A 22,922-nucleotide genomic window follows, 5' to 3' on the forward strand; every position below is an offset into this window, starting at 1 on the left:
CCTACAGGATGCCTATTTCCATATCCCTGTCTCAGTGAAACATCGACAATTCCTCAGGTTTCAGATCTCTCGGCAGCACTACCAGTACAGAGTTCTGCCGTTTGGCCTCAAATCCGCCCCACGGACATTCTCCAAGTGTATGGCGGTGGTAGCTGCCTTCCTCCGCAAAACGGAAGATATTCGTCTATCCCTATCTAGACGACTGTCTCCTGAAGAGTTCCACTCCTGTTCGACTCCAGAGCCATCTCTCGTTCTGCCTCAATCTGCTTCAGTCGCTGGGCTTACAGGTCAACTACAAAAAGTCGGTCCTCAATCCCACTCAGCGGATTCATTACCTGGGCGCCTCTCTGGACTCCGCAAAGACAAGCGTGTGTCCTTCGGAGGAGAGGTTATTATCCATGCTTCAGAAATGCCACGCACTTCTCGACACTGCATTCCCCACAGCCAGGCAAGTGTTGTCACTTCTGGGGTCGATGGCTTCGTGCATTTACATTGTACCCAACGCACGTCTTCACATGCGTCCTCTTCAACAAGAGCTAGAGGATCAGTAGTCGCAGAGGTCCGGTCGCTGGGAAGATCTGATCTCTCTTCACCAACCTGCCAAAGACTCCATTAGATGGTGGATGAAACGCTCCCATCTGCTTCATGGCGTCCCCTTCCATCAGACGCCTCCGACACAGTCAGTGGTCACAGATGCCTCCATGCAGGGCTGGGGTGCTCATATGGACCAGCTTCAGGTACAAGGTCTCTGGTCCAATACCGAACAGAGTTATCACATAAACTTCTTGGAGCTACGAGCAGTCCATCTGGCTCTCAAATCCTTGTAACCGTCTCACCGAACCAGCCACGTTCAGATTCAGACAGACAACACGACAACGATGTTCTATCTGAACAAGCAAGGAGGCACCAGATCACGAGTCCCATCTCTGGAAGCTCAGTCCATTTGGAGATGGCTACTGGCGAGAGGCCTTTCGATCATCGCTGTTCACCTGCCAGGGACCCTGAACGTGCAGGCAGACGGCCTCGGCAGAGACTTAGTCGAAGCGCACGACTGGGTGCTCAACGAAGACGTCGCCCAAGAGGTCTTCCGGCAGTGGGGAGTACCGGACATCGACCTCTTCGCAGACTCTGCAAACAAGAAATGCCCCGTCTTCGCCTTCAGGTTTCCCCAACAGGGATCTCAGGGGAACGCACTTTTGATCAGCTGGTCGCGGACATTGCTGTACGCTTTTCCTCCTCTCCCTCTCATCCCAGCGGTGATACAGAAATTCTACAGGACCAGAACGCGGATGATCCTGATAGCTCCGGAGTGGCCCCGCCAGTGGTGGTACCCGGTTCTACTCCAGCTGTCAGAGGTGCCACACCGGAGATTGCCTTGCCTGCTGAACATACTGACCAAGAGCCAGGGGAGTGTGTTCCATCCCAACCTCCCCTCTCTTCGCTTGACGGCATGGCTCCTGAACTCATCCAGTACGGACATTTAGATCTTCCGGCAGACTGTATGAACATTCTGCGAGAAGCAAAAAGGCCCTCCACTAGGAAGTCTTATGCCTTCAAGTGGAAGAGGTTCTACATTTGGTGTAGAGATAACGCCCTTGATCCAATCCAGGGTCAGGAACAGGTTATTCTCCCCTACTTGTTACACTTAGCAAAGTCGGGTCTAAAGTATACATCTATCAGAGTCCACTTAGCTGCTATCACAACTTATAGAAAATCTCCTACCCAGGCATCATTCTTCCAGATGCTGGTAGTCAAAGATTTCCTAGAAGGGCTTAAAAAAGTATTTCCACCAGTGAGGTCTCCTTCCCCTCCCTGGGAACTCAACATTGTTCTCTCTGTTGATGGGAGCTCCTTTCGAGCCTATCCATAAGGCATCCTTACAGCATCTGACCTGGAAGGCTGCCTTCTTAGTAGCCATCACTTCTGCCTGCAGGGTAAGTGAAATTCAGGCCCTCTGCTGCAAGGAACCTTATACTGTGTTCCATACCAATAGAGTGGTGATCACGCTGCCCACTTTCTTTCCTCAGCCAACCACTCCTCCGGAGAGAGCCTTACATTCTCTAGACCTCCGGAGCGTATTGAAATTTTATCTTGCCAAAACCCTTTCGCTTAGAAAGTCTGACAGGCTCTTTGTCAATTACGGTCCAAAAAATACCGGGCTGGCTGCCTCCAAGAGGTCCATTTCTAGATGGATTGTCTCTTGTATAGCCTTGACTTATCAACTGTCTCACAAGGTTCTACAGGTTAGACCAAGAGCACACTCTACTAGAGGGAAAGCTTCTACTGTAGCTCTCCTTCGCAACGTTCTCATGTCTGAAATTTGCAAAGCGGCTGTAGGAGAGTAGGGTCTGCTTTCTATGTTCACCCCCACTTTTTGCTTTTGCTTTACTGGTTTTCGACTTGGATGTGGCTGTGGGCCTGCTAATCAGACCCACAGCCCTGCTGTTCTCTCTCTAAATTGAACTATGTACTTTAGGTGCATAACCTATTTGGATAGGATCACCTTATTGGCCCCTGTACAGTGTACCCTAGGTACCCAGGGCATAGGTGTACCCTAGGCCTACCAGGGGCTGCAGCATGTATTATGCCACCCCTAGCCTGACCTTCCATTATGACACAACCGGCTGACCACTCAGCTGGGGCAAGGTAGTGTAATCACTCTTTGCTTAGGTGTAGTATTCCTATACCTAACTTGCATATAGACACATGTGTACCTATCAGCCACTCCTATGGCAGGCCTTAACAATCCTGGAGGCAGAGTGCTTGGTACCATGTGAGATGGTGCTCTAGCATGAGCTGAGCCTGTCTGCAGCTTTCGGAACCATGTCCTTATAGCTGTTCTATGATATAGCCTACCATATACTCTTAAAGTGCCTTATAATCTTAAACGGTTATGGTAACTATGGTTTGGCTTTATCAAAACATGTCGTGTAAGGTGTCTAACACTTTGGAATAATACCCCCATACCATTTCTGGGGATGAGGATATTATCCCTCCCTTCTAGAGGGAGAAGACATGTTGTAACCTACTTACCCGGTTAAAGTTAACCAGAGCCCCAGCATCACAAAATGGATGCTGCTGCCACAGACACGAGTCTGACCTCCTGCTGCTGGGAGTGATCCCGGCAAGGGAGGCTTGGACAATAGGTTTCCTGCCTTGGGAGGCGCGAGCACCACCCCAGACAGGCCTTAGTGTAGAGACATGCCTGGGGCACACAAGGTGTCCCGTGCATAGTCCAGTTCAAACCGGTGCTGGGGCACTCCAGCCCCAGTCCTGGCGCGAAACTGGACAAAGGGAAGGGGGTGTAACCACCCCCCTCCCAGGTCCCACCCATAAGGCGTGACCTAGCAGGTAACCCAGCCCCCCAGATTTGGATAAGAGTGGTAGCTGGGCCCCAGGAGATTAGATTATCCTGAACCTGCAACTTGAACAAAAACTCTGGACCTTCGATATTCGACGAAAGAAGAAGACTGAAGAATCTCCCTTGTGGCCAAGGCGTGGCTACCCTGTGCAAACAGGCACCATCAAGAGACTACCCTTTGCTTTGCTGAAGTTCTACGAGGGACCGACTGCAGAGCCCGACCAGAGCCTTGACTTCCAGACTTCTCCGACCCTGATCCACATCCACAGCCGAGCTGAGATCCGTGGAGGCGACGAGAAACGTGGGACTGGCTACCTGGGAAAAGTGGCTAGTATCTTCCAGCGCAGCTTCTGAGGCACCCTCGAAGTTGTGCACCGGGATTGAGAAGCCCCAACCCCAAGCACCATCTGCACCGAAGATCAGCCCCCCACACTCCACGAGTCCTGCGTGGGGCCCTTCTGCATTTTCCTGCTTGCCGCGTCTGTCCGGTTGCTTGCCCGTTGGCTAGTGGCCTTTGTGACGACGCATCCTGAAATCTGCACCGCTGGTTTGGCTCCTCCAGACTGGCTCCTGCTTCTTTGCAAAAGAGAAGCACCCCAGACCTTCCTGGTCTGCACCAGAAGCAAGTCCTCCGTTCTTCGTGGGTTCCGCTTGCCAAGGCTTGGTGAGTCCTAGCTCGACTTCAAGGCCGCCGACAGCAAGAGCCTTCGTGGGACAGCTCACCTCCTGGTCCTGGTCGTCCTTGACGTCTCCTGGTCCCCGTGGCTGCAGCGACAAGCTTCACCTTCCACTGCAATCTTCACGACAGCGCCTGGTTCCTTCCTGGTCCCACGTGGTCACTGGCTAGTGACCTTGACTCTGTCCCTTCTGCTTGCAGGTCTCCTCTCTTCTTGATCCCAGCCTTGGGATCCACCGGACACTCTTCACTGACTGCCTGTCAGCACCTTTCCTTCAGGCATCCATAGAAGTCCACGACGAAACCCGACGCAAGTTCACACCTATGCACCCGCAGCCCGTGGGCTAGGTAACTTGGGTACTTCGGTGCTCACAAGGGTAGTGACTATCCTAGGGTCTAGTTTCCGAGTCTCGACTCTCTAGCTGCTTCAGAAGTGTCCTTAAACTGTTTATTTCAGAACTGTACTATTTCTATCGACTATACGCATTACGCGTGAGTGTTTCCACTCTGCACCTGAATCCCGTGGGCCTCCCACTTCCTAACTGTTGCTAGTGTAGTGTAGCCCCAGCGATTCCCTAGGCCTAGGCCTATCCTATTTCCGTGACAGTGGTCCTTATACCACTTCTTTAGTATATGGTTTGTGTGGCCCCTAGGGCCTAACTGTATTACTTAACTGTGTGACTTAATGTATGCATAAATAAGACTGTGTTGTACTTACCTCGAATCTCATAAAGAGTGCTGAGGGTTTGACTAGAATAAATACACTTTATTTTATATATATATATCTGTTGTGGTGTCCTTTCATTTGGTATTCAAGGGATTATATATGGTCTCACAGCTGGCTTCACATGCCATTCAGAGTTTAGCCTAAGACTGCTCTTGTCCATGCTACCACTAGGATAGCTGGTCTATAAGGTTGACTTTACAACCAATCACCATAAGGGTTGTTTGGACTGATATAAGGTGTACACTAGAACTAGTGACATCATACATCAGGCCAACTTCTCACAGCGGCTACATGGCGTTCCATACATACCTTTACACGCCATTATTGCCTAGATTCAGACGCACAGGCCGACGCCCTGGTGGGGCAAGCCTCTTTGAGGAATTTGTTTGCATAACTGCTATGCTAAGGTGATGTTAATGCATGTTCTAGATACTATATTGCTCGTCCGCGAGACTTTGGGTATGGGCTTGCTGCTCTATTCATAGATTATGACTATTGATGAGTATCCCCTGGATGAGAAGGATTAGTTACTTACCTGTAATCCTAGTTCTCATCCAGGGGTATACTCATCAAAGTCATAAGCGACCCACCCACCTCCCCGGACGAGAATTTCTCATCAAGTTATTGTTGTAGGAAGGTGGATATCTGACTATGGTTACCCCCAACTTTTTGCCTAGGGTCTAGCTGGTTTTTCGACTTAGTTGACCTGAGATCCTGCCATTCAGGGTCTCAGGCTGTCTGCTCTCTCTTTAAAATGGACTCCATGTACCCTAGGTACATACACAATTGGTAAGGATCACCTTATTGGACCCTGTACAGTGTACCCTAGGTACCCAGGGCATAGGTGTACCCTAAGCCTCCCAGGGGCTGCAGCATGTATTATGCCACCCCTGGTCTGGTCTTCCAATCAGACACAACTGGCTGATCACTCAGCTGGGGCAAGGTCGTGTAATCACCCCTTGCTTAGATATAGTATACCTATATCTACCCTTAATATAGACACATGTGTACCTATCAGCCACTCCTATGGCAGGCCTTAACAATCCTGGAGGCAGAGTGCTTGGTAACATGTGAGATGGTGCTCTAGCATGAGCTGAGCCTGTCTGCAGCTTTCGGAACCATGTCCTTATAGCTGTTCTATGATATAGCCTACCATATACTCTTAAAGTACCTTATAATCTTAAACGGTTATGGTAACTATGGTTTGGATTTATCAAAACATGTCGTGTAAGGTGTCTAACACTTTGGAATAATACCCCCATACTATTTCTGGTGATGAGGATATTATTCCCCACTTCTAGAGGGAGAGACATGTTAAAAACCTACTTACCCGGTTAAAGTTAACCAGAGCCCCAGCATCACATAATGGATGCTGCTGCCACGACACAAGTCTGACCTCCTGCTGCTGGGAGTGATCCCGGCACGGGAGGCTTGGACAATAGGTTTCCTGCCTTGGGAGGTGTGAGCACCACCCCAGACAGACCTTAGTGTATTGGGGCAGGGAGGGATAAAAGAAACGAGACACTGCCTGGGGCACACAAAGTGTCCCATGCATAGTCCAGTTCAAACCGGTGCTGGGGCACTCCAGCCCCAGTCCTGGTTCGAAACTGGACAAAGGGAAGGGGGTGTAACCACCCCCCTCCCAGGTCCCACCCATAAGACGTGACCTAGCAGGCCACCCAGCCCCCCAGATTAGTATAAGTGTGGTAGCTGGGCCCCAGGAGATTAGATTATCCTGAACCTGCAACTTGATCAGAAACTCTGGACCTTCGACATTCGACGAAAGAAGAAGACTGAAGAATCTCCCTTGTGGCCAAGGAGTGGCTACCCTGTGCGAACAGGCACCATCAAGAGACTTACCCTTTGCTTTGCTGAAGTTCTACGAGGGACCGACTGCAGAGCCTGACCAGGGCCTTGACTTCCAGACTTCTCCGACCCTGATCCACATCCACAGCCGAACTGAGATCCGTGGAGGCGACGAGAGACGTGGGACCGGCTACCTGGGAAAAGTGGTGAGTATCTTCCAGCGCAGCTTCTGAGGCACCCTCGAAGTTGTGCACCGGGGATTGAGAAGCCCCAACCACCATCTGCACCGAAGATCAGCCCCCCACACTCCACGAGTCCTGCGTGGGGCCCTTCTGCATTTTCCTGCTTGCCGCGTCTGTCCGGTTACTAGCCCGTTGGCTAGTAACCTTTGCGACGACACACCTTTGATTTTCCACTGCTGGTTTGGCTCCTCCAGACTGGTTCCTGCTCCTCTGCAAAAGAGAAGCACCCCAGACCTTCCTGGTCTGCACCAGAAGCAAGTCCTCCATTCTTCGTGGGTTCCGCTTGCCAAGGCTTGGTGAGTCCTAGTTCGACTTCGCCGCCGACAGCAAGAGCCTTCGTGGGACAGCTCGCCTCCTGGTCCTGGTCGTCCTCGACGTCTCCTGGTACCCGTGGCTGCTGCGACAAGCTTCACCTCTTGACCTGCAATCTCCCGACATCGCCTGGTTCCTTCCTGGTTCCCGTGGTCACTGGCTAGTGACCCAGACTCTGTCCCTTCTGCTTGCAGGTATCCTTACTTCTTGATCCCGGCCTTGGGATCCACTGGACACTCTTCACTGACTGCCTGTCAGCAACTTTCCTTCAGGCATCCATAGAAGTCCACGACGAAACCCGACGCAAGTTCACACCTATGCACCCGCAGCCCGTGGGCTAGGTAACTTGGGTACTCCGGTGCTCACAAGGGTATTGACTATCCTAGTGTCTAGTTTCCGAGTCTCGACTTTCTAGCTATACCAGAAGTGTCCTAAAACTGCTTAATTCCGAACTGTACTATTTCTATCGATTATACGCATTACGCGTGAGTGTTTCCACTCTGCACCTGAATCCAGTGGGCCTCCCACTTCCTAACCTTGGGTAGTATAGTGTAGCCCCAGCGATTCCCTAGGCCTATCCTATTTCCGTGACAGTGGTACTTATACCACTTACTTAGTATATGGTTTGCGTGGCCCCTAGGGCCTAACTGTATTACTTACCTGTGTGACTTAATGTATGCTTAAATAAGACTGTGTTGTACTTACCTCGAATCTCATAAAGAGTGCTGAGGGTTTGACTAGAATAAATACACTTTATTTTATATATATATCTGTTGTGGTGTCCTTTCATTTGGTATTCAAGGGGTTACAAATGGTATAACAGCTGGCTTCACATGCCATTCAGAGTTTAGCCTAAGACTGCTCTTGTCCATGCTACCACTAGGATAGCTGGTCTATAAGGTTGACTTTACAACCAATCACCATAAGGGTTGTTTGGACTGATACAAGGTGTACACTAGAATTACTGACATCATATATCAGGCCAACTTCTCGCAATTGTTTATTGATCGTAGATCTACTCAGGTGCGAGTGCACAGTCAAAAAGAACTGACCTAACTGTCACCTGTGGTGCATCATGGGAGCAAGGGGTCTCCTGGAGGTCTTAAAGGCACGGTCCCCCGACTCTAATGCCTTAAAGGCAAGGTGTCAGTTTTCTTTGTTTTCTTGATACTCTACTGCAGCCTACAGGCAAATGCCTGCAATTACAAGTTTGCTTTATGGCAATAAAGCATTGTTGTGTGACAGTTGGCTTAGTGCTTCCTTTTTTCCTTATGGGTTAGGGGGTACTACAATGCAAACCTATGTAATTTCAGCATTGCCATGTTTGAAACATTTTAGGCTGCTTGTATAGGTTTTCACATATGCATATATATGTATATATATGTATTTTGTATATGCTCCGGGATCCCGCACGTGGGCGGGGATTATTCATAGATTATGATTTTGATGGGTATGCCCCTGGATGAGAACTAGGATTACAGGTAAGTAACTAATCCTTACGCGTCATTATCTATGCTTAATACAGATTTTAAGTATAAGATGACTTGCATGTATGTCTTGCTCACTTGAGACTGCATAGAGCTCTTTGTGCTTGCAACTCTTGATATTGAAAAAGCCTTTGATAAGCTGATGTGGGAATACAGGCTTAGTGTATTGTAGGAATTGGAGTTTGGGCTGAATTTCATGGGATGGATACTGTTCTGTATGAAACCCAGGGCCATGATAGAATAAATAGTGTTTGGGAGCTGGGGAATACAGAAGGGCTACAAATCCAAACTGACAATCTGGACGTGGGAGTAAATAAGCAGGTTTTCAATGGATACCCTCAATTGTAAAGTGTGGGATTCATAAAGTTTATGAAACGCATGCTTTATAAGTGAGGGTATCTATTGAAAACCATTTGAATTTCTGTGGTTACTCTCGCGTTTAAATGGATGGAGGAGGATAGTAATTGGGGAAAAATGATTGCTTGAGTGGACGCGAAGACAGACCACTCTGGGAACTTAAACTCTGTCTCAATGGCCATTTATAAATCAACAGGTGGGTATATTCTGTGATTGAGCAGTTAATTGTCATGAGGTGCCTCCCATTCATTGTGGACCTAGATATTTGGTGCATGGAGTTTTTAAATGCATCACCAGTGAAATTACAGTATTACAGTTGAGGGAAGGGGATTGTGATACAGTAAGGTTACCTGTACCAGTGTAACAGATTTATTGCGCTTTAAGAAGCAAACGCGAGTTTTGGATTTGGCCTGGATAGTTCTTTGAGTAGGCCAAACTTGCACAGACTGTTTGAGTGATATAGTTGGATATCCCAGATACCCGGGAACCAACACAAACTTTAGTTGTCATGCAAAATTTGAAGCAGTGAAGAAAGCTGGCCTCAAACCTAAACAAAGCCTTTATAGTTGACAAAAGTGGGAGCTCCACAAAAACCAAAACGCAGTCAACATACGACAGTCCTGAGCCTCTTGGCGAGAGACTCGAACATCATGTTTGGATGTCAAAACAATATCCAGAATAGCCATATTTAAACTAGTGCATCTGAAAGAAACACGTTAGTTAGATTCCTCACCTTAGAATATCCCCAGGCGTCAGGCTGGATCCGGAAAGATTTTTCGTCAGCAATACCCTTGCACGTCGCTAGACGTCGTCTGCAGCTCCGCATCCATCATCGGCGTCGTGATCGCCGGGATGACGTCGTTGGAGTACTTAGACGCCGCACTCGCGCGCTGATGTCAGTTCTTCTTTTTTCTGCACCAGTAAGTTCCGATCCGGGAAGAGGATACCCTTTAGTCATTTTTTGACTAAAATATTTGAACTCTTTTGGTTCGATTCCCGTCGACTTGACTCTGGTGCCGGTAGGGATGCCTGTCTTTAAGGCTTGTGACTCCTGTCACCGACTGATGTCGGTTAAGGACCACCACCGCCGGTGCCTTTACTGCCTGGGGCCCGACCACGATGCCGAGTCGTGCCCCGACTGCCGGGCCTTGACTTCGAAGGCTAGGAGGGAGCGGTCCCACAAGCTACTCGAGCTCCGGCAGTCGGCTCCGCGCTGTTCACGGTCCCGGTCGAGGAGGAGGTCGAGGTACCGGTCGCGGAGCCACAGCCATCACCACCACTCGTCGGGTTCCTAGTCTTCGGGTAAGTCGAAGCATAGTAAGAAGTCGGCCGGTCGCGAGACTCGGCCGAGGGTTCAGGTGGTACCACCCACACGGCTCCGTTGGGGCCGCAGGAGTCGCGTCCCTCCCCATACCCGCCGGTCCCTGGGACTGGCGCGACTCCGGCGGAGATCAGTGCCTTCCTCGAGGCCATGAGGACCCTGGCTCTGCCGGCGTGCCTTCGGGCCCCGCAGGCTCGACCGGGAGGCGTAGCGAACCGGCGGCTCCGGCCCCGGCGCCGCAGTTCCCCGCGGGATCCAGGCCTGAATCCCAGTCGGCGCCGGTCGATCTCAAGACCCCTCCGCCGGCGCCGACTCCGGTGCCGCCTTCGGACGGCGCCGTTCCCCAGTTTAGTCCCGGTCCGGGCCCAGCTCCGATCATTCCTCCTGTCTACCAGGAATTGGATGACGGTGACGACTGGGAGGGGCCTGAGGACCCTCTGACCCGGCAGGGTCAGTTATCTCAGGACTGGGCAGATGAGCTGGGGGATGCCAGTGGTCTGGATACCTCCCCTGACACTGGCTTCATCTCTCCTCCGACCGTGGCATCGGAGGAAGGTGCTGCATTTTCCGTGGTGCTGCGCAAGGTGGCCGAAGCCCTTGGGGCTGGAGCTACCTGCTGTGGCCGTGAGGACTAACCTCCTCGCTGAAGTGCTCCAACCGTCAGCAAGCGCCTCGGAGCCTCTGCTGCAGTTTAATGAAGCACTGGTTGACGTTCTCAAGGGCACCTGGTCCAAGCCCTCCACAGTACCTCCTGTGGACCGGAACGTGGCCCGGCGCCACCGCCCTGCACCGGGCGACCCCAGTTTTCTGTCCATGCACCCCACACCCGAGAGCCTGGTTATCCAGGCCTCCACTTCCCAGACCTCCTTCCCGTCTGCTCCCCCGGATCGGGAATCCAAGAGACTAGAACAGTTTGGTAAGATGCTGTTCTCCTCCCTTACTTTGGGGTTGCGGTCTATTAACACCGCTTGTCTTTTGGACTGTTACTCCCACTCCCTGTGGGATACGGTGGAGGACGTGCTGCCCCAGTGTCCGGAGGAGGCCCGGACTCGGCTCGCCCAGGCTCTTGCCGAGGGGCGGGATGCAGCGCGGCATGCAGTCCGATGTGGACTGGACACTACGGACTCGCTGGGTAGAGCAATGTCGACCATGGTGGCGCTTCGTCGCCACGCCTGGCTGCGGTCCATGAGTTTTTCTGGGGATGTCCAGAGCACCCTCGTGGACATGCCCTTCGATGGCAGTCGCCTTTTTGGCGACAAAGCGGATAGTGCACTGGAGCACTTAAAGGACTCCAGGGCTATGGCCAAGTCCTTGGGCCTCTTGGCCCCGCGCCCACAAACTTCCGCTTTTCGCCCCTTGCGTGGCCAAGGAAGGGGCGCCCCCTCTTGTCCGCCTAGCCACAGGCCGCAGATCCAACCTCCACGCAGACGTGGATTCTGCCTAGGCAGTACAGGGGGACAACGTGCCGGTCCGTCCACGTCTACCCCAGCAGCATCTGCCTCAAAGCCCTCCTAGTCCGTGCTTTCAGGCCCATTCCATGCCAGTGGGAGGCAGAGTTCCCCATCACCTGCTCCACTGGTGCTGCAAATCGTCCGAAGGGGCTACTCCCTCCTCTTCGAGGCGACCCCCTCCAACCATGCCACCACAGTACCACCGCATGTCGGGGATCACTTGAAAGTTCTACAGGAGGAAGATACGGCCCTCTTGGCCAAGGGGGCCATCGAGCGCGTTCCTGGTCCAGAAGTAGGTCGTGGTTGTTACTCTCACTACTTTCTGGTTACCAAGAAGGGCAAAGGGGGCCTACGCCGTATCTTGGACCTCAGGAGCGTCAACGCCTTCCTCCGGAAGGAGAAGTTCAAGATGCTCACCTTAGTTCAGGCTCTGGCTGCTCTAGACCCTGGAGACTGGATGGTAGCGTTGAACTTAAAGGACGCTTATTCCCACATCCCCGTCCTGCCGGCCCACCGGCGTTACCTGCGGTTCACGGTGGGTCAAGAGCATTTTCAGTTTACCGTGCTCCCCTTCGGCCTCACCAGTGCCCCTCGGGTGTTCACGAAAGTGATGGCGGTGGTCGCAGCTCATCTGCGCAGATTGGGGGTGCCAGTCCTCCCCTATCTCGACGACTGGTTGCTGAAGGCGGGCTCGCCCCAGGCAGTCGTCTCCCACCTCCAAACTACGGCCGACCTTTTGCATTTGCTAGGGTTCTCCATCAATGTGCCGAAGTCGCATCTGAGTCCCTCCCAGAAGCTCCTCTTCATTTTAGCGGTTCTGGACTCGGCGCAATTCCGGGCCTATCCTCCGGAACAGCAGGTCCAGGATATTTAGGCTCTGATTCCCATCTTTCAGCCTCTATCCCGGGTGTCGGTCAGGTTGGTGCTGCGGCTTCTGGGTCTGATGGCCTCCTGCATCCTATTGGTGCATCACGCCAGGTGGTGAATGCGGGCTCTGTAGTGGGACCTGAAGTTTCAGTGGGCCCAGCATCGGGGCAACCTGTCCGACCAGGTCTTGATCTCGGAGGGCACTGCACAGCAGTTGCAGTGGTGGCTCACGGACCGCGATTGGGTCAGTGGCAGATACATCTCCCTACCCCAACCGGAGCACGTAGTAGTGATTGATGCGTCCCTCCGGGGATGGGAGGCCACATGGGAGAGGCGGAGATCAGAGGCCTCTGGTCTCCCGCGGAGTCCCGGCTCCATATCAACCTTCTGGAGCTGAGGGCGATCCGACTTGCACGGAAGGCATTCCTTCCCTCTGTCAGGTGAAGTGTAGTGCAGGTGTTCACGGACAACACCACCGCCATGTGGTATTGCAAAAAACAGGGCGGGGTGGGGTCGTGGACCCTTTGTCAGAGCACCTCTGGACATGGCTGGAACATCAGGGCATCACCCTGGTGGTTCAACATCTGTCAGGTTCTCTGAACGCCAGAGCAGACGAACTCAGCCGCTGGTGCATGATGGATCACGAATGGCGTCTCAACTCGGATGTGGCACAAGGCCTCTTTCGGCTGTGGGGAGAGCCTTGGTTAGATCTATTTGCCACCGAAGAGAATGCGCAATGTCAGCAGTTCTGCATGTTTGAGTTTCCAAGGCGGCACTCGCTCTGGGACGCCTTTCGTCGCGAGTGGAGTTGCGGTCTGTTGTACGCCTTTCCGCCTATACTACTTCTGCCCAGAGTGCTGAAGACGTTCAGGCGCGACCGGGCCAGGGCAGACACAATCAACCATCAAAGCCTAGTGGTTTACGAATGGCGTCTCCATCCGGGTGGGTGCAACAGATCTCTTAGCCTATGCCGTGAATGTGCAGTGTCAGCAATCTAATTTTGCGTACTGGAGTTTCCAAGGGGGTACTCACTGAGCAATGCTTTTCGTTTTGAGTGGAGCTCAGGCCTACTGTACACCTATCCGCCAATACCACTCTTGTCCAGAGAGCTCAAGAAGATCAGGAACAACCAGGCCCAAGTCATTCTTGTGGCTCTGGATTGGGCGGGGAGAGTCTGGTATGCCAAGCTTCTCCAACTGAGCAGTGATACTTTGATCAGGCTGCCCCTTCTGGAGGATCTTCTGTCGCAGCAGCAGGGGAGGGTCCTCCACCTGAACCTGTCAACTCTATGCCTTCTTGCATGGAGATTGAGCGGTGGCGTTTGATAGCATTCAACCTTCCTCCCAAAGTATGCAATGTTATTTTGGCAGCCAGGTGTCCCTCTACCAGGACTGTGTATGCCTGCCGGTGGCAACATTTTTTAAATGACTATACAGAAAGGTCTATTGATCCTCTTTCTGCTTCCCTCTCTCAAGTCGTTCTCTTTATTTTGACCCTTGCCCAGCAGGTCTCTGATCTGGGCACTCTTAACGGGTATCTTTCAGCCCTTTTATCACAAACAGAGAGTGAGAGAATAAACAACGTGGTTGCGTTCTCCCAAAATAACTTTTTATCACAAAAAGCAACCACTATTGAATTGGCAGAATACCAGATTCAGAGTAGTGTTAGAATGTTGTTCAACTATCTACTTTACAGGTGGAATATCAAAGATATTGAAGTAAAAGCCTCACTCACATAATAGTGACATGCTTCATCATAGGCAGTTACTCCACACCCAGAGAAGGTGGTACTCTCTGGGCGGACTCAACCAAAGATGTACTGGGAGTTCTTAGATAAATGAACAACTGGTTAGGCAGGGAACCAGATCAAATTAAAAATACCTATGAGTGTACCCTCTTTCGAATCCTTTATTCCTGGGCACTCATGATATCAATAAAAACTTATTATCGGGGTTCTTTTGAACTCAATTCTGTTCAAATGTACCCACAACCGTGTGCCAACATGTTTCGGCCCGTCTTGTAGCCCAATCGGGTCTGGGGGCCTTCGTCAGGGCAATATCTTTCTGTTCCTTATGCTCTAAGGTCCCTGCGGTTTAGCCGTACATGTGATTACATGCAACCCATTCGTACGTGAGGCCTAATGCACTCACCTGTCCGTATGTACCATCCGACTTCAGTAGAATTTTTCTATTGGACATAGAACAAAAAATTAACATGTATTTCTTCAACGACACAACAACAGAATCTGTCTACAGCCCGTCTTGTGCTCGTAGTCATTGATTTCTAGTTGCAGTGATGGTGTGCCACCTGTCTATGTGCTCTCTATTTTAGGGCTTAGTGTAATCCATTAACCATCTCAGTCTACTCACCGCCACATCACACCCACATCTTTTCACCACACAACGTGATCATCATACTATTTGTGTTTGACTATGAGTGAACGGATTGTGGCTAGGCTGTTTCTCTTAGTCACTGATCCTATTGGTCTCTATTTTAGCACCCGTTTCCTTGTCGTGTTGTTTATTCGTTCTTATATATACAACCATGCGCTGGGATCGCGTGTATCCCTTTCATCCAGTATAGTTCAACCTACAGGCGCTCACCTACTGCCCGATGCCTACTGGCATCATGCGGATCTCGTGTGTTCAGGTGCTGTCCTGTAGTCAAACACTGCGTAAAAGGTAAATAAAGGCAAATTTTGTATGGCCATCACGTTTAAAGCCGATCTATTGATGTTAACCTAGTTCTCTACAAGATCGTTGGTTTAGGACCATTATTTCCATGTTAATTCTTTGTTTGCGTTAGGTATAGAGAAAGAGATGCTCATTCTTATTCACGTAAAAGCACTCGTTTCTGCTGAAGCCTTCATATCGTGCGTTTTATGGTGAACTCACCCCCTCTTATATCTATTATGTTTGGGAGCCCCTTTTATTTACACTGCAGCACGTCTTTTTTAAATAAAAAAGCGGAACCGTTAGTTGTTTAAAACTCTAAGAGAGTCCCTATCTTCATATCAGATAGTTCGGGACAACAAGCGTCAAAATTTAAATAGTGCTCCCTCGCGCTCACTTACTTCGTCAAGGACACCGCACCGCCGTTGCACCTAGTCAACCACACCGTCTGCCGTCGGAGATGTGAGTACGGTAGTTTCGGCTTTTAAAAGACGTTACACGAACCTAATTGGAGGGCTGTTCTGTCCCAATCCCGATTCTCTATAGTTGGGTAACGTAGTCACAGCTGTTCGACCGTGTATGCGGCTGAACTACAAGAATTATGGGAAATGTAGTTCTGTTAGATCCGATAAGCGGTGTTCGATCCCCCTCGAAACGGAGAATCTGTTTTTTACAATTTAAAAACATATTTTGCCAATCCCTCGAGTAGCTATTTTGGGGAAAGTTTCTTATGTGGTGTGAGGTTAACGTTTCGCCGTTTTGGACGAACATTGCATGTCTCACTGTGTGACCTAATGACCCGTGATAGGGGGTAAGATGTGGGCAACCCCACTGGAACTCTCCTTGTCTACCTATTCACGGCGGGTAATTCTAATCAGTCGATTAGTCTGTTATTTAGGTTGTGTGAACGTTGTTGTCTATTGCCCGACCTCTTTGGTGTTATTCCCGTGTGTTCCCAATTTCTATATAGCGAGGTCTGATATTACACCCCAGTCTTCTGTTTTATATACGGGAGGCTGTATTTTGTTTACAGTACTTTTACTCCTGTCTTTTACTCCTGTACCCTCGTTGTTATTGTATTACATAGTGGAGGTACGACTTTTTTCTAGTTATTCATACAAATAGTTGCAGCGAGATTTATTTGTTTGCCATGTTCAAGGGATATTTGTTCTGTGGCAGAGTTAAGTCATAGAACCCCACGGAATTTCCTCGTTAAGGCCTGATGTTGTACTTGACAGGCGATAGATCCACCTTTGCTCTAGTTTCAGCAATTGTTTTTCGTTGCAGCTGTCTGGTAGTCTCTCAATTACAGTCCAAGTAAAGTCATTTTCATTATGTCTCTGTGTTTGAAAGTGTCTCATCATTTTTGTGATTGTTTTTCCGCATCTAAATGTACTGCGGTGCTCATTGATTCTGATCTTGACTTTACGTGTGGTCATCCCAATGTATATCTTATTGCAGATACACATGATTAGGTAAACTACATTGTGGCTGTTGCAGTTGCTGAAGGATCTTTGTTCCCACGGTGTTTTTAGGCCAACGTCGATTGTTTTGCTCGGTGTTGTTAGTTTGCATACACTACATGATCCGCACGGGTAGTGTCCAATTACCTCTGGTAGATTCCAGAGTGTGCTCTGTTGGCCTGTTCTGCATTGTTTCTTTTTTGGTCGGGTGTGCACAACAGAGTCTTTGATTGATTTCCCTCTCTTAAATGCAAACAGTGGTTTCTCTAGTTTTAGTCCCCCAGAATTCAGTGTTCTCCAATGTCGTAGAACAATGTTCTTTACAATGTTGGAATCTGTTCCGTAGGTGGTCACGCATACCAGTTTTTTATCATCCGGTTTCTTTTTTGGTTCCAATAACCCTTCTCTGTTGCAGTTTTTTGCCCTTTTATATGCTTGTTTAATCAGTTTTGTAGGATAGCACTTTGTCTTCAATTTCTGTGTTAGTTTTTTAGCATGAGTTTCATAATTTGCTTTTTCGGTACAGTTTCTCCTTAATCGTAGGAATTGGCCTACTGGCAAGTTGTCTCGCAACGCTTTGGGGTGGAAGCTGTCATATCTGAGGAGGTTGTTGGCATCTGTGGGTTTGTAGAACACTTCAGTTTTTAGTGTCCCCTCCGCTGGCCAGATCTTTAAATCCAAAAACGTGATGGAATCTTTCTTTAGAGTCATCGTGAACTTCAGAAATTCATCCCTGTTGTTTAGCCACATCAGAAATTCTTTTGCTTTGTCGGCATCTCCTTTCCAGACTATGAAGATATCATCTATGAATCTTCTCCATACCCCCAAGTTGGATTGGTACGGATTGGTATCACTATAGATGAAGCGTGTTTCGAAGTCATGCACATACAGGCACGCTACACTAGGGGCGCAGGTCATCCCCATTGAAGTGCCATGGGTTTGTAGGAAATACTCCCCTTCAAATTCAAAGTAATTCCTTGTTAGGGCTAATCGTACACATTGAACCACAAAATTTATCGGTGTTATTGATGACCAATTTTCCAGACCCAGCAGATTTTCAATCACCGTAAGTGAAGCCTCTTGTGGAATACTGGTGTATAATGCTTCCACGTCTAATGTCATTAGATAATCGGTGGTAGGATCGAAGCTCAGAGTTTGAAGTTTCAATAAGATGTCTTGTGTGTCTTTAAGGTATGAGGGCATTCTCTGTACCATTGGTCGTAAGAAATGGTCGGCAAATCTTGAAAGTGGTTCAAGTGCCGAACCAATGCCTGACACAATCGGTCTGCCTGGCGGTGGATGTATGTTTTTGTGTACTTTCGGGAGGATGTAAAAGTATGGAGTTTTTGGGTCAAGTTCTTGTAGAAAGTTTTCTTCCGCCTTGGTAATCCATCCCTCTTGTACTGCTTCCGAAACCATCTCTTGTATTTCCAGTTTCAGGCTCCCAGTTGGATCTCTCTGTAATCGTAAATAATTCCGTCGGTCATTGAGTAATTTCATACATTCATCTCTGTACATCTCGATGGGTAGTATCACCGTTGCTCCTCCCTTGTCTGCTGGTTTAATTATGACATCCTGCATTTTGTCAAACTCTGCCAGTGTCTGCCGTTCGATCAATGTAAAGTTATTGAATCTTTGGTTGTTGTTATCTTTTAATTCATCGATATCCAATGTTACTGCCTTCTCAAAAGCTAGTAATGCCATTGGCATAGTGTCATTCGGGGGAATGAATTTGGATATTTTACGCAGGCCTGTATTTTTGTCTGTCAATTCACTCAGGTCCTCCGGTCCCTCTGTTTCTGAGAAAAACACCGACAGGCGAAGTCTGCGAAAAAATTCGGCAAGTTCAATTCTTAAATCAAAGAAATTTGACCGATTCGTCGGGACGAAGCCTAGTCCTTTTTTTAGGACATTTTCTTGTTGTTGGGAGAGGATTCTGTTGCTCAGGTTCAGTATTCCCGTGCGTTCTTGCTCGTGCTGGGTCCCGGTTCCTGTGCTGTCAGGTCTTCTCTGTTTGTATCCCATTGGACCCGTTGCCCTCTCCGATTGCCTCCTCCTCGTCTCCGGCCTCTCCCTAAAAAAGGTTGTTGATAGGGTTGCCATTGGTATCCAAACTGCGGTGGTTGGAAAGGTGCTTGCATAAAGGGGTTCCATCCGAACGGTGGTTGTTGTTGCATACCTCCTTGCATGTATGTACCTCTATTCCTTCTTGGATGGTTTCCTCTACGCCTAGAAGTGCCTTTCCGGCCTTCAGATGATGTATCGCTGGAATAATTACCAGAGCCTGTGCTTCCTGCGTCTGAGAAGTCTGAGTTATCCTTGTCTGTTGGGGTGTAATCCTCTCTCGAGTATGGAAATACACTCTCAAATTTAAATTTTTTCAAATCTTTCTGAAATTTTGTAATTTTGGCTTGAGTAAGATATTCTTTATACTCATTAATTACTTTATTATTCTCATCCAATTTCTTTTTGAATTGTGCAATTGTGATTTGAGTTTTCAAACCATTTTCCAATGTTTTTATTTCAATAAGAAGGGCATCTGAGAGTCTTTTAGCAGTCTTAATAATTAAGACAAGCCAGTCCCTGCTGCATTCCATGCAATCAAGGACCAGCTCCGTCTAAATTCAGGGTCACTCAGGAAAATTCGTGGGGAGTTTGCCACAATCAGACCGTTGGGTGCTATATTACCCCTCAAATATTCGGTCATGATGGCCCCGTGGAGTAAAGTTTTGAGTTGGGTCCTTTTCAATTCCCTGCCTGCCTTCTTGAGGCTGCCAGACCAAACCTCTTTTTTTAAATCCCCTATTGTAGCTAGATATCTTAAAGGGCTTGTACATATTTTCCCACCTGGCCCATTCATCATGCCTCAGTGGGACCTTAATTTGGTGCTCCGCTTCTTCATGTGTGCTCCATTCGAACCGCTGCACAACTGTCCCCCTCCGGCTGCTTACCATCAAAACAGCCTTTTTGGTCCCAATAACTCCTGCCTAGAGGGTGAGCGAATTACATGCACTGTCACCCAGGCCTCCTTACCTGACCATCTTCCCTGATAAGTTGGTGCTTCGCACTAGGGCCTCTTTATTATTGAAAGTAGTAACACCGTTCCACAAGGGGCTATCAGTCACCTTTCCCACTTTATATGGTCCTCCTCACACCTCGAAAGGGGAAGAGCGAGTCCACCGTCTTTGCCCAAAAAAGAGTTGTCGTTATATCTTGAGCGCACTAAAGAGTTACAGGTGAATAACAAACTCTTTGTGGGGTATGTTGGGTCAGAGAAAGGTCGTGCTGTGTAGAAAAGGACTATCTAGCAATAATCAACAATTGCCATGCTGTGGCCAAGAAACAACCTCCTGAAGGCTTAAGAGCGAAGGTTGTGACCACGGCGTTGCAAGGTGGAGTTCCAGTCCTCCACTTTTGTCAGGCTGCAACATGGGCATCCTGCACACTTTTACCAAGCACTACTGCCTGGACAGTCAAGTCTGCAGGGACAGCCTTTTGGCTGCTCTGTCCTGCAGGACTTCCTGGTTAATACATAGAAATGCATTGAACCACTTACTAGCCTTGCCTAAATGGAAAAATAACAATGTTGATGGTCAGGATATCGTTGATTTTGCATGCTATTTTAATACATAAAAATCAGATTGAATACTTTAGAAGTTGACTTTGTATTTATATGAAGGAGATAAACATTACTAAAATTGACTGTAATATTTTATTGGAATTCCAACAGGGATGTGGAAGATCCAGAGTATAAGCCAGCTCCTGCATTATTTAAAGATGATATGGAGGTATTGTGTTAATAACTTTTTATTCTTCATGTTTCAGGCAAAATCTAGAATATCTTCCTGCTGAACTTTTTTTTCTAAATCTCATGTTGATTTAAGTGATTCTTTCTCCATTTATTTTGTGAAGGCCTAAAATGATAACGATTATTGTGTTAAAATGATTGCAATCTTTGACTATCAGTTGAAATGAAAAAGTTATGTAATGAAATGCAATATTTAGTTATCCAGCATTTGAATGTTTGTGAAGATCTTCAAGTTCTTAGTCTGTGGGCACAGAAAAAAAATCTAAAATTATCAGTTTAGCTATGCATTTTCCAAGTTAGTTGTAAAGTATATAACTGATTAACAGTTTTGTTTTGATTCACTTTGATCAGAAATTTCGATGATTGCCTTTCTGAAATATATCCATGTTGTTGTTCTTTAGGATGATGCTTCATCACCTGGAGATCTTGTAATAGCTGATGGGGGTAAGAAATTATGCAAATCTACGAGTTGGACTATAAATCTATTACTGTCTTGGTTTCTCTTTGCTCTTGATTTAGTGTGTGATGAGAAAATGCTGATTAAGCTAATTCACCATACATGGATAGATAACATTCTAGTACCTTGTTGCTGACACCACTAGTTCTTAGTCCCTTTCAAGCAGTTTAATCTGATGTATTTTGTACTATATAAGACTGCACCAGAGGGTCCCATTACTGCTTGATAAATCTGAAAGAAACACCGTGTTAGATTCCTTACCTTAGAATATCCCCAGGCGTCAGACTGGATCCGAAACGTTTTCGCTAGCAGTACCTCTGCACGTCAGTAGGCGGCGCCGTGCGGCTCCGCGTCCATCGCTGGCGTCGTATGTGCCGAGATGCCGTCACGGAGACTACTTACGCGCCACCTATGCGCGCTGACGTCAGTTCTTTTTTTTTTTTTTTTTTCCCGCCAGTAAGCGCAGATCCGGTTAGAGCATGTACCTTAGTCACTTTTTTACTATCTTTTTGAGACTTTTGTCTCCTGTAAGTTTGATTCTACTCTGATGCACGTAGGGATGCCTGGTTTTAAGTCTTGTGGGGCCTGCTGTCTCAATATGCCGGTGGCGGACCCCCACGACGTCTGTCTCTACTGCCTGGAGAGCGACCACGACTCCCGGTCCTGTATGGACTGTCTGGCCATGGCCCCGAAGGCCTTGAGGGAGTGGCGCTGGAAGCTGCTTGAGGTCCGGCACTCGTCCCAGCGGCTTTCACGGTCCAGGGTCCGCTCCAGAGAACGCTCTCGGGGCCACCATCATCACTCCTCGGGATCCAAGTCTTCACCCTCGGATTCGGGTAAGAGACGACACAAAAAGAAGTCGAAGAAGCGCTGTCGCTCTCCAATGTCCCCCCGTCGGTCCCCGAATGCGGACGAGGGGGACAGGGGTTCTGCCCCTGCGGCTCCTTCGGAGCCCGGGAGTCCCGCGGCCTACCCACCATATCCGGGTCTGTCGGCGACTCCCGCACAAGTGCAAGTATTTCTTGCTACCTTGGACCGCCTGTTTAGGCTTCGGGCTCCCGCTGGCGTGCCCTTGGGCCCCGCGGTCCCGTGTCAGGATCCTGTCGGGCCGTTGGCGCCGCCTGCCCCGGTGCCGCAGGATCCTGCACCGCTGGCTCCGGCGCCACCCTCGGCTCCGCAGTGGATGCCATTTGTTCTGCCCCTGCCCAGGTTCCAGGACACTTTTGTCCGTACCTGGGATCCGCATTGGGACACGGCGCCGGTTCGGCCCCGTCTGGCACCGTTCCCGGCGCCGTATGATCCTTCCCCGGTCCCTGCCCTGTTGCCCCAGTCTGTATCGCATACGGCGGAGGTGGAGGATGACTGGGAGGGGTCCGAGGACCCTCTTGCTACTCAGTGTGACTCTGAGCAAGACTGGGAGGACGAGTTAGAGGAGGCCAGCGGCCTTGATGTCTCCTCTGACCCGGGGTTTGCCTCTCCTCTGCCTTCCATGGAGGAGGACGCTTATTACACGGTGGTGCTCCGTCGGGCAGCTGAGGTCCTCAACCTTGATCTCCCTACGGTGGCCTTAAAAACTAATCTCCTTACTGAGGTACTCCACACGGCGCCCACTTCATCGGAGCCCCTACTGCCATTTAATGACGCCCTCACTGACGTCTTACTGGGCACTTGGTCGCGGCCAGCTACAGGGGCTCCTGTGGATTAGAACGTCGCCAGGCGTCATCGCCCAGCGCCGGGTGACCCTGCCTTTCTGACCACTCCTCCTATGCCCGAGAGCCTGGTTATCCAAACTTCGACGTCCAAGAGTGCCTTTCCCACGGCTCCGCCGGATAAGGACTCTAAGAAGCTGCAGCAGTTCAGCAAGCGGTAGTTCTCTTCGGCAAACTTAGGGCTGCGGTCGGTGAACACCGCCTGCC

General features: G+C 49.4%; 1 protein-coding gene across 7 annotated transcripts in view; it reads left to right on the forward strand.

The window, feature by feature from the left end:
* The window catches only part of CHD9 (chromodomain helicase DNA binding protein 9), a 1,905,864-nt gene that overhangs the window by 1,284,758 nt on the left and 598,184 nt on the right, over positions 1-22,922 (forward strand). For all 7 annotated transcript variants that reach the window (XM_085637757.1, XM_085637759.1, XM_085637761.1 and 4 more), the window contains 2 exons: positions 20,472-20,529; positions 20,951-20,993. In XM_085637757.1, coding sequence (XP_085493883.1) covers positions 20,472-20,529; positions 20,951-20,993 — 101 coding nt within the window. The remainder of the gene's footprint in view (positions 1-20,471; positions 20,530-20,950; positions 20,994-22,922) is intronic.

The sequence above is a fragment of the Triturus cristatus genome, chromosome 12, assembly GCF_964204655.1.
Source record: "Triturus cristatus chromosome 12, aTriCri1.1, whole genome shotgun sequence".
NCBI lineage: Eukaryota > Metazoa > Chordata > Amphibia > Caudata > Salamandridae > Triturus > Triturus cristatus.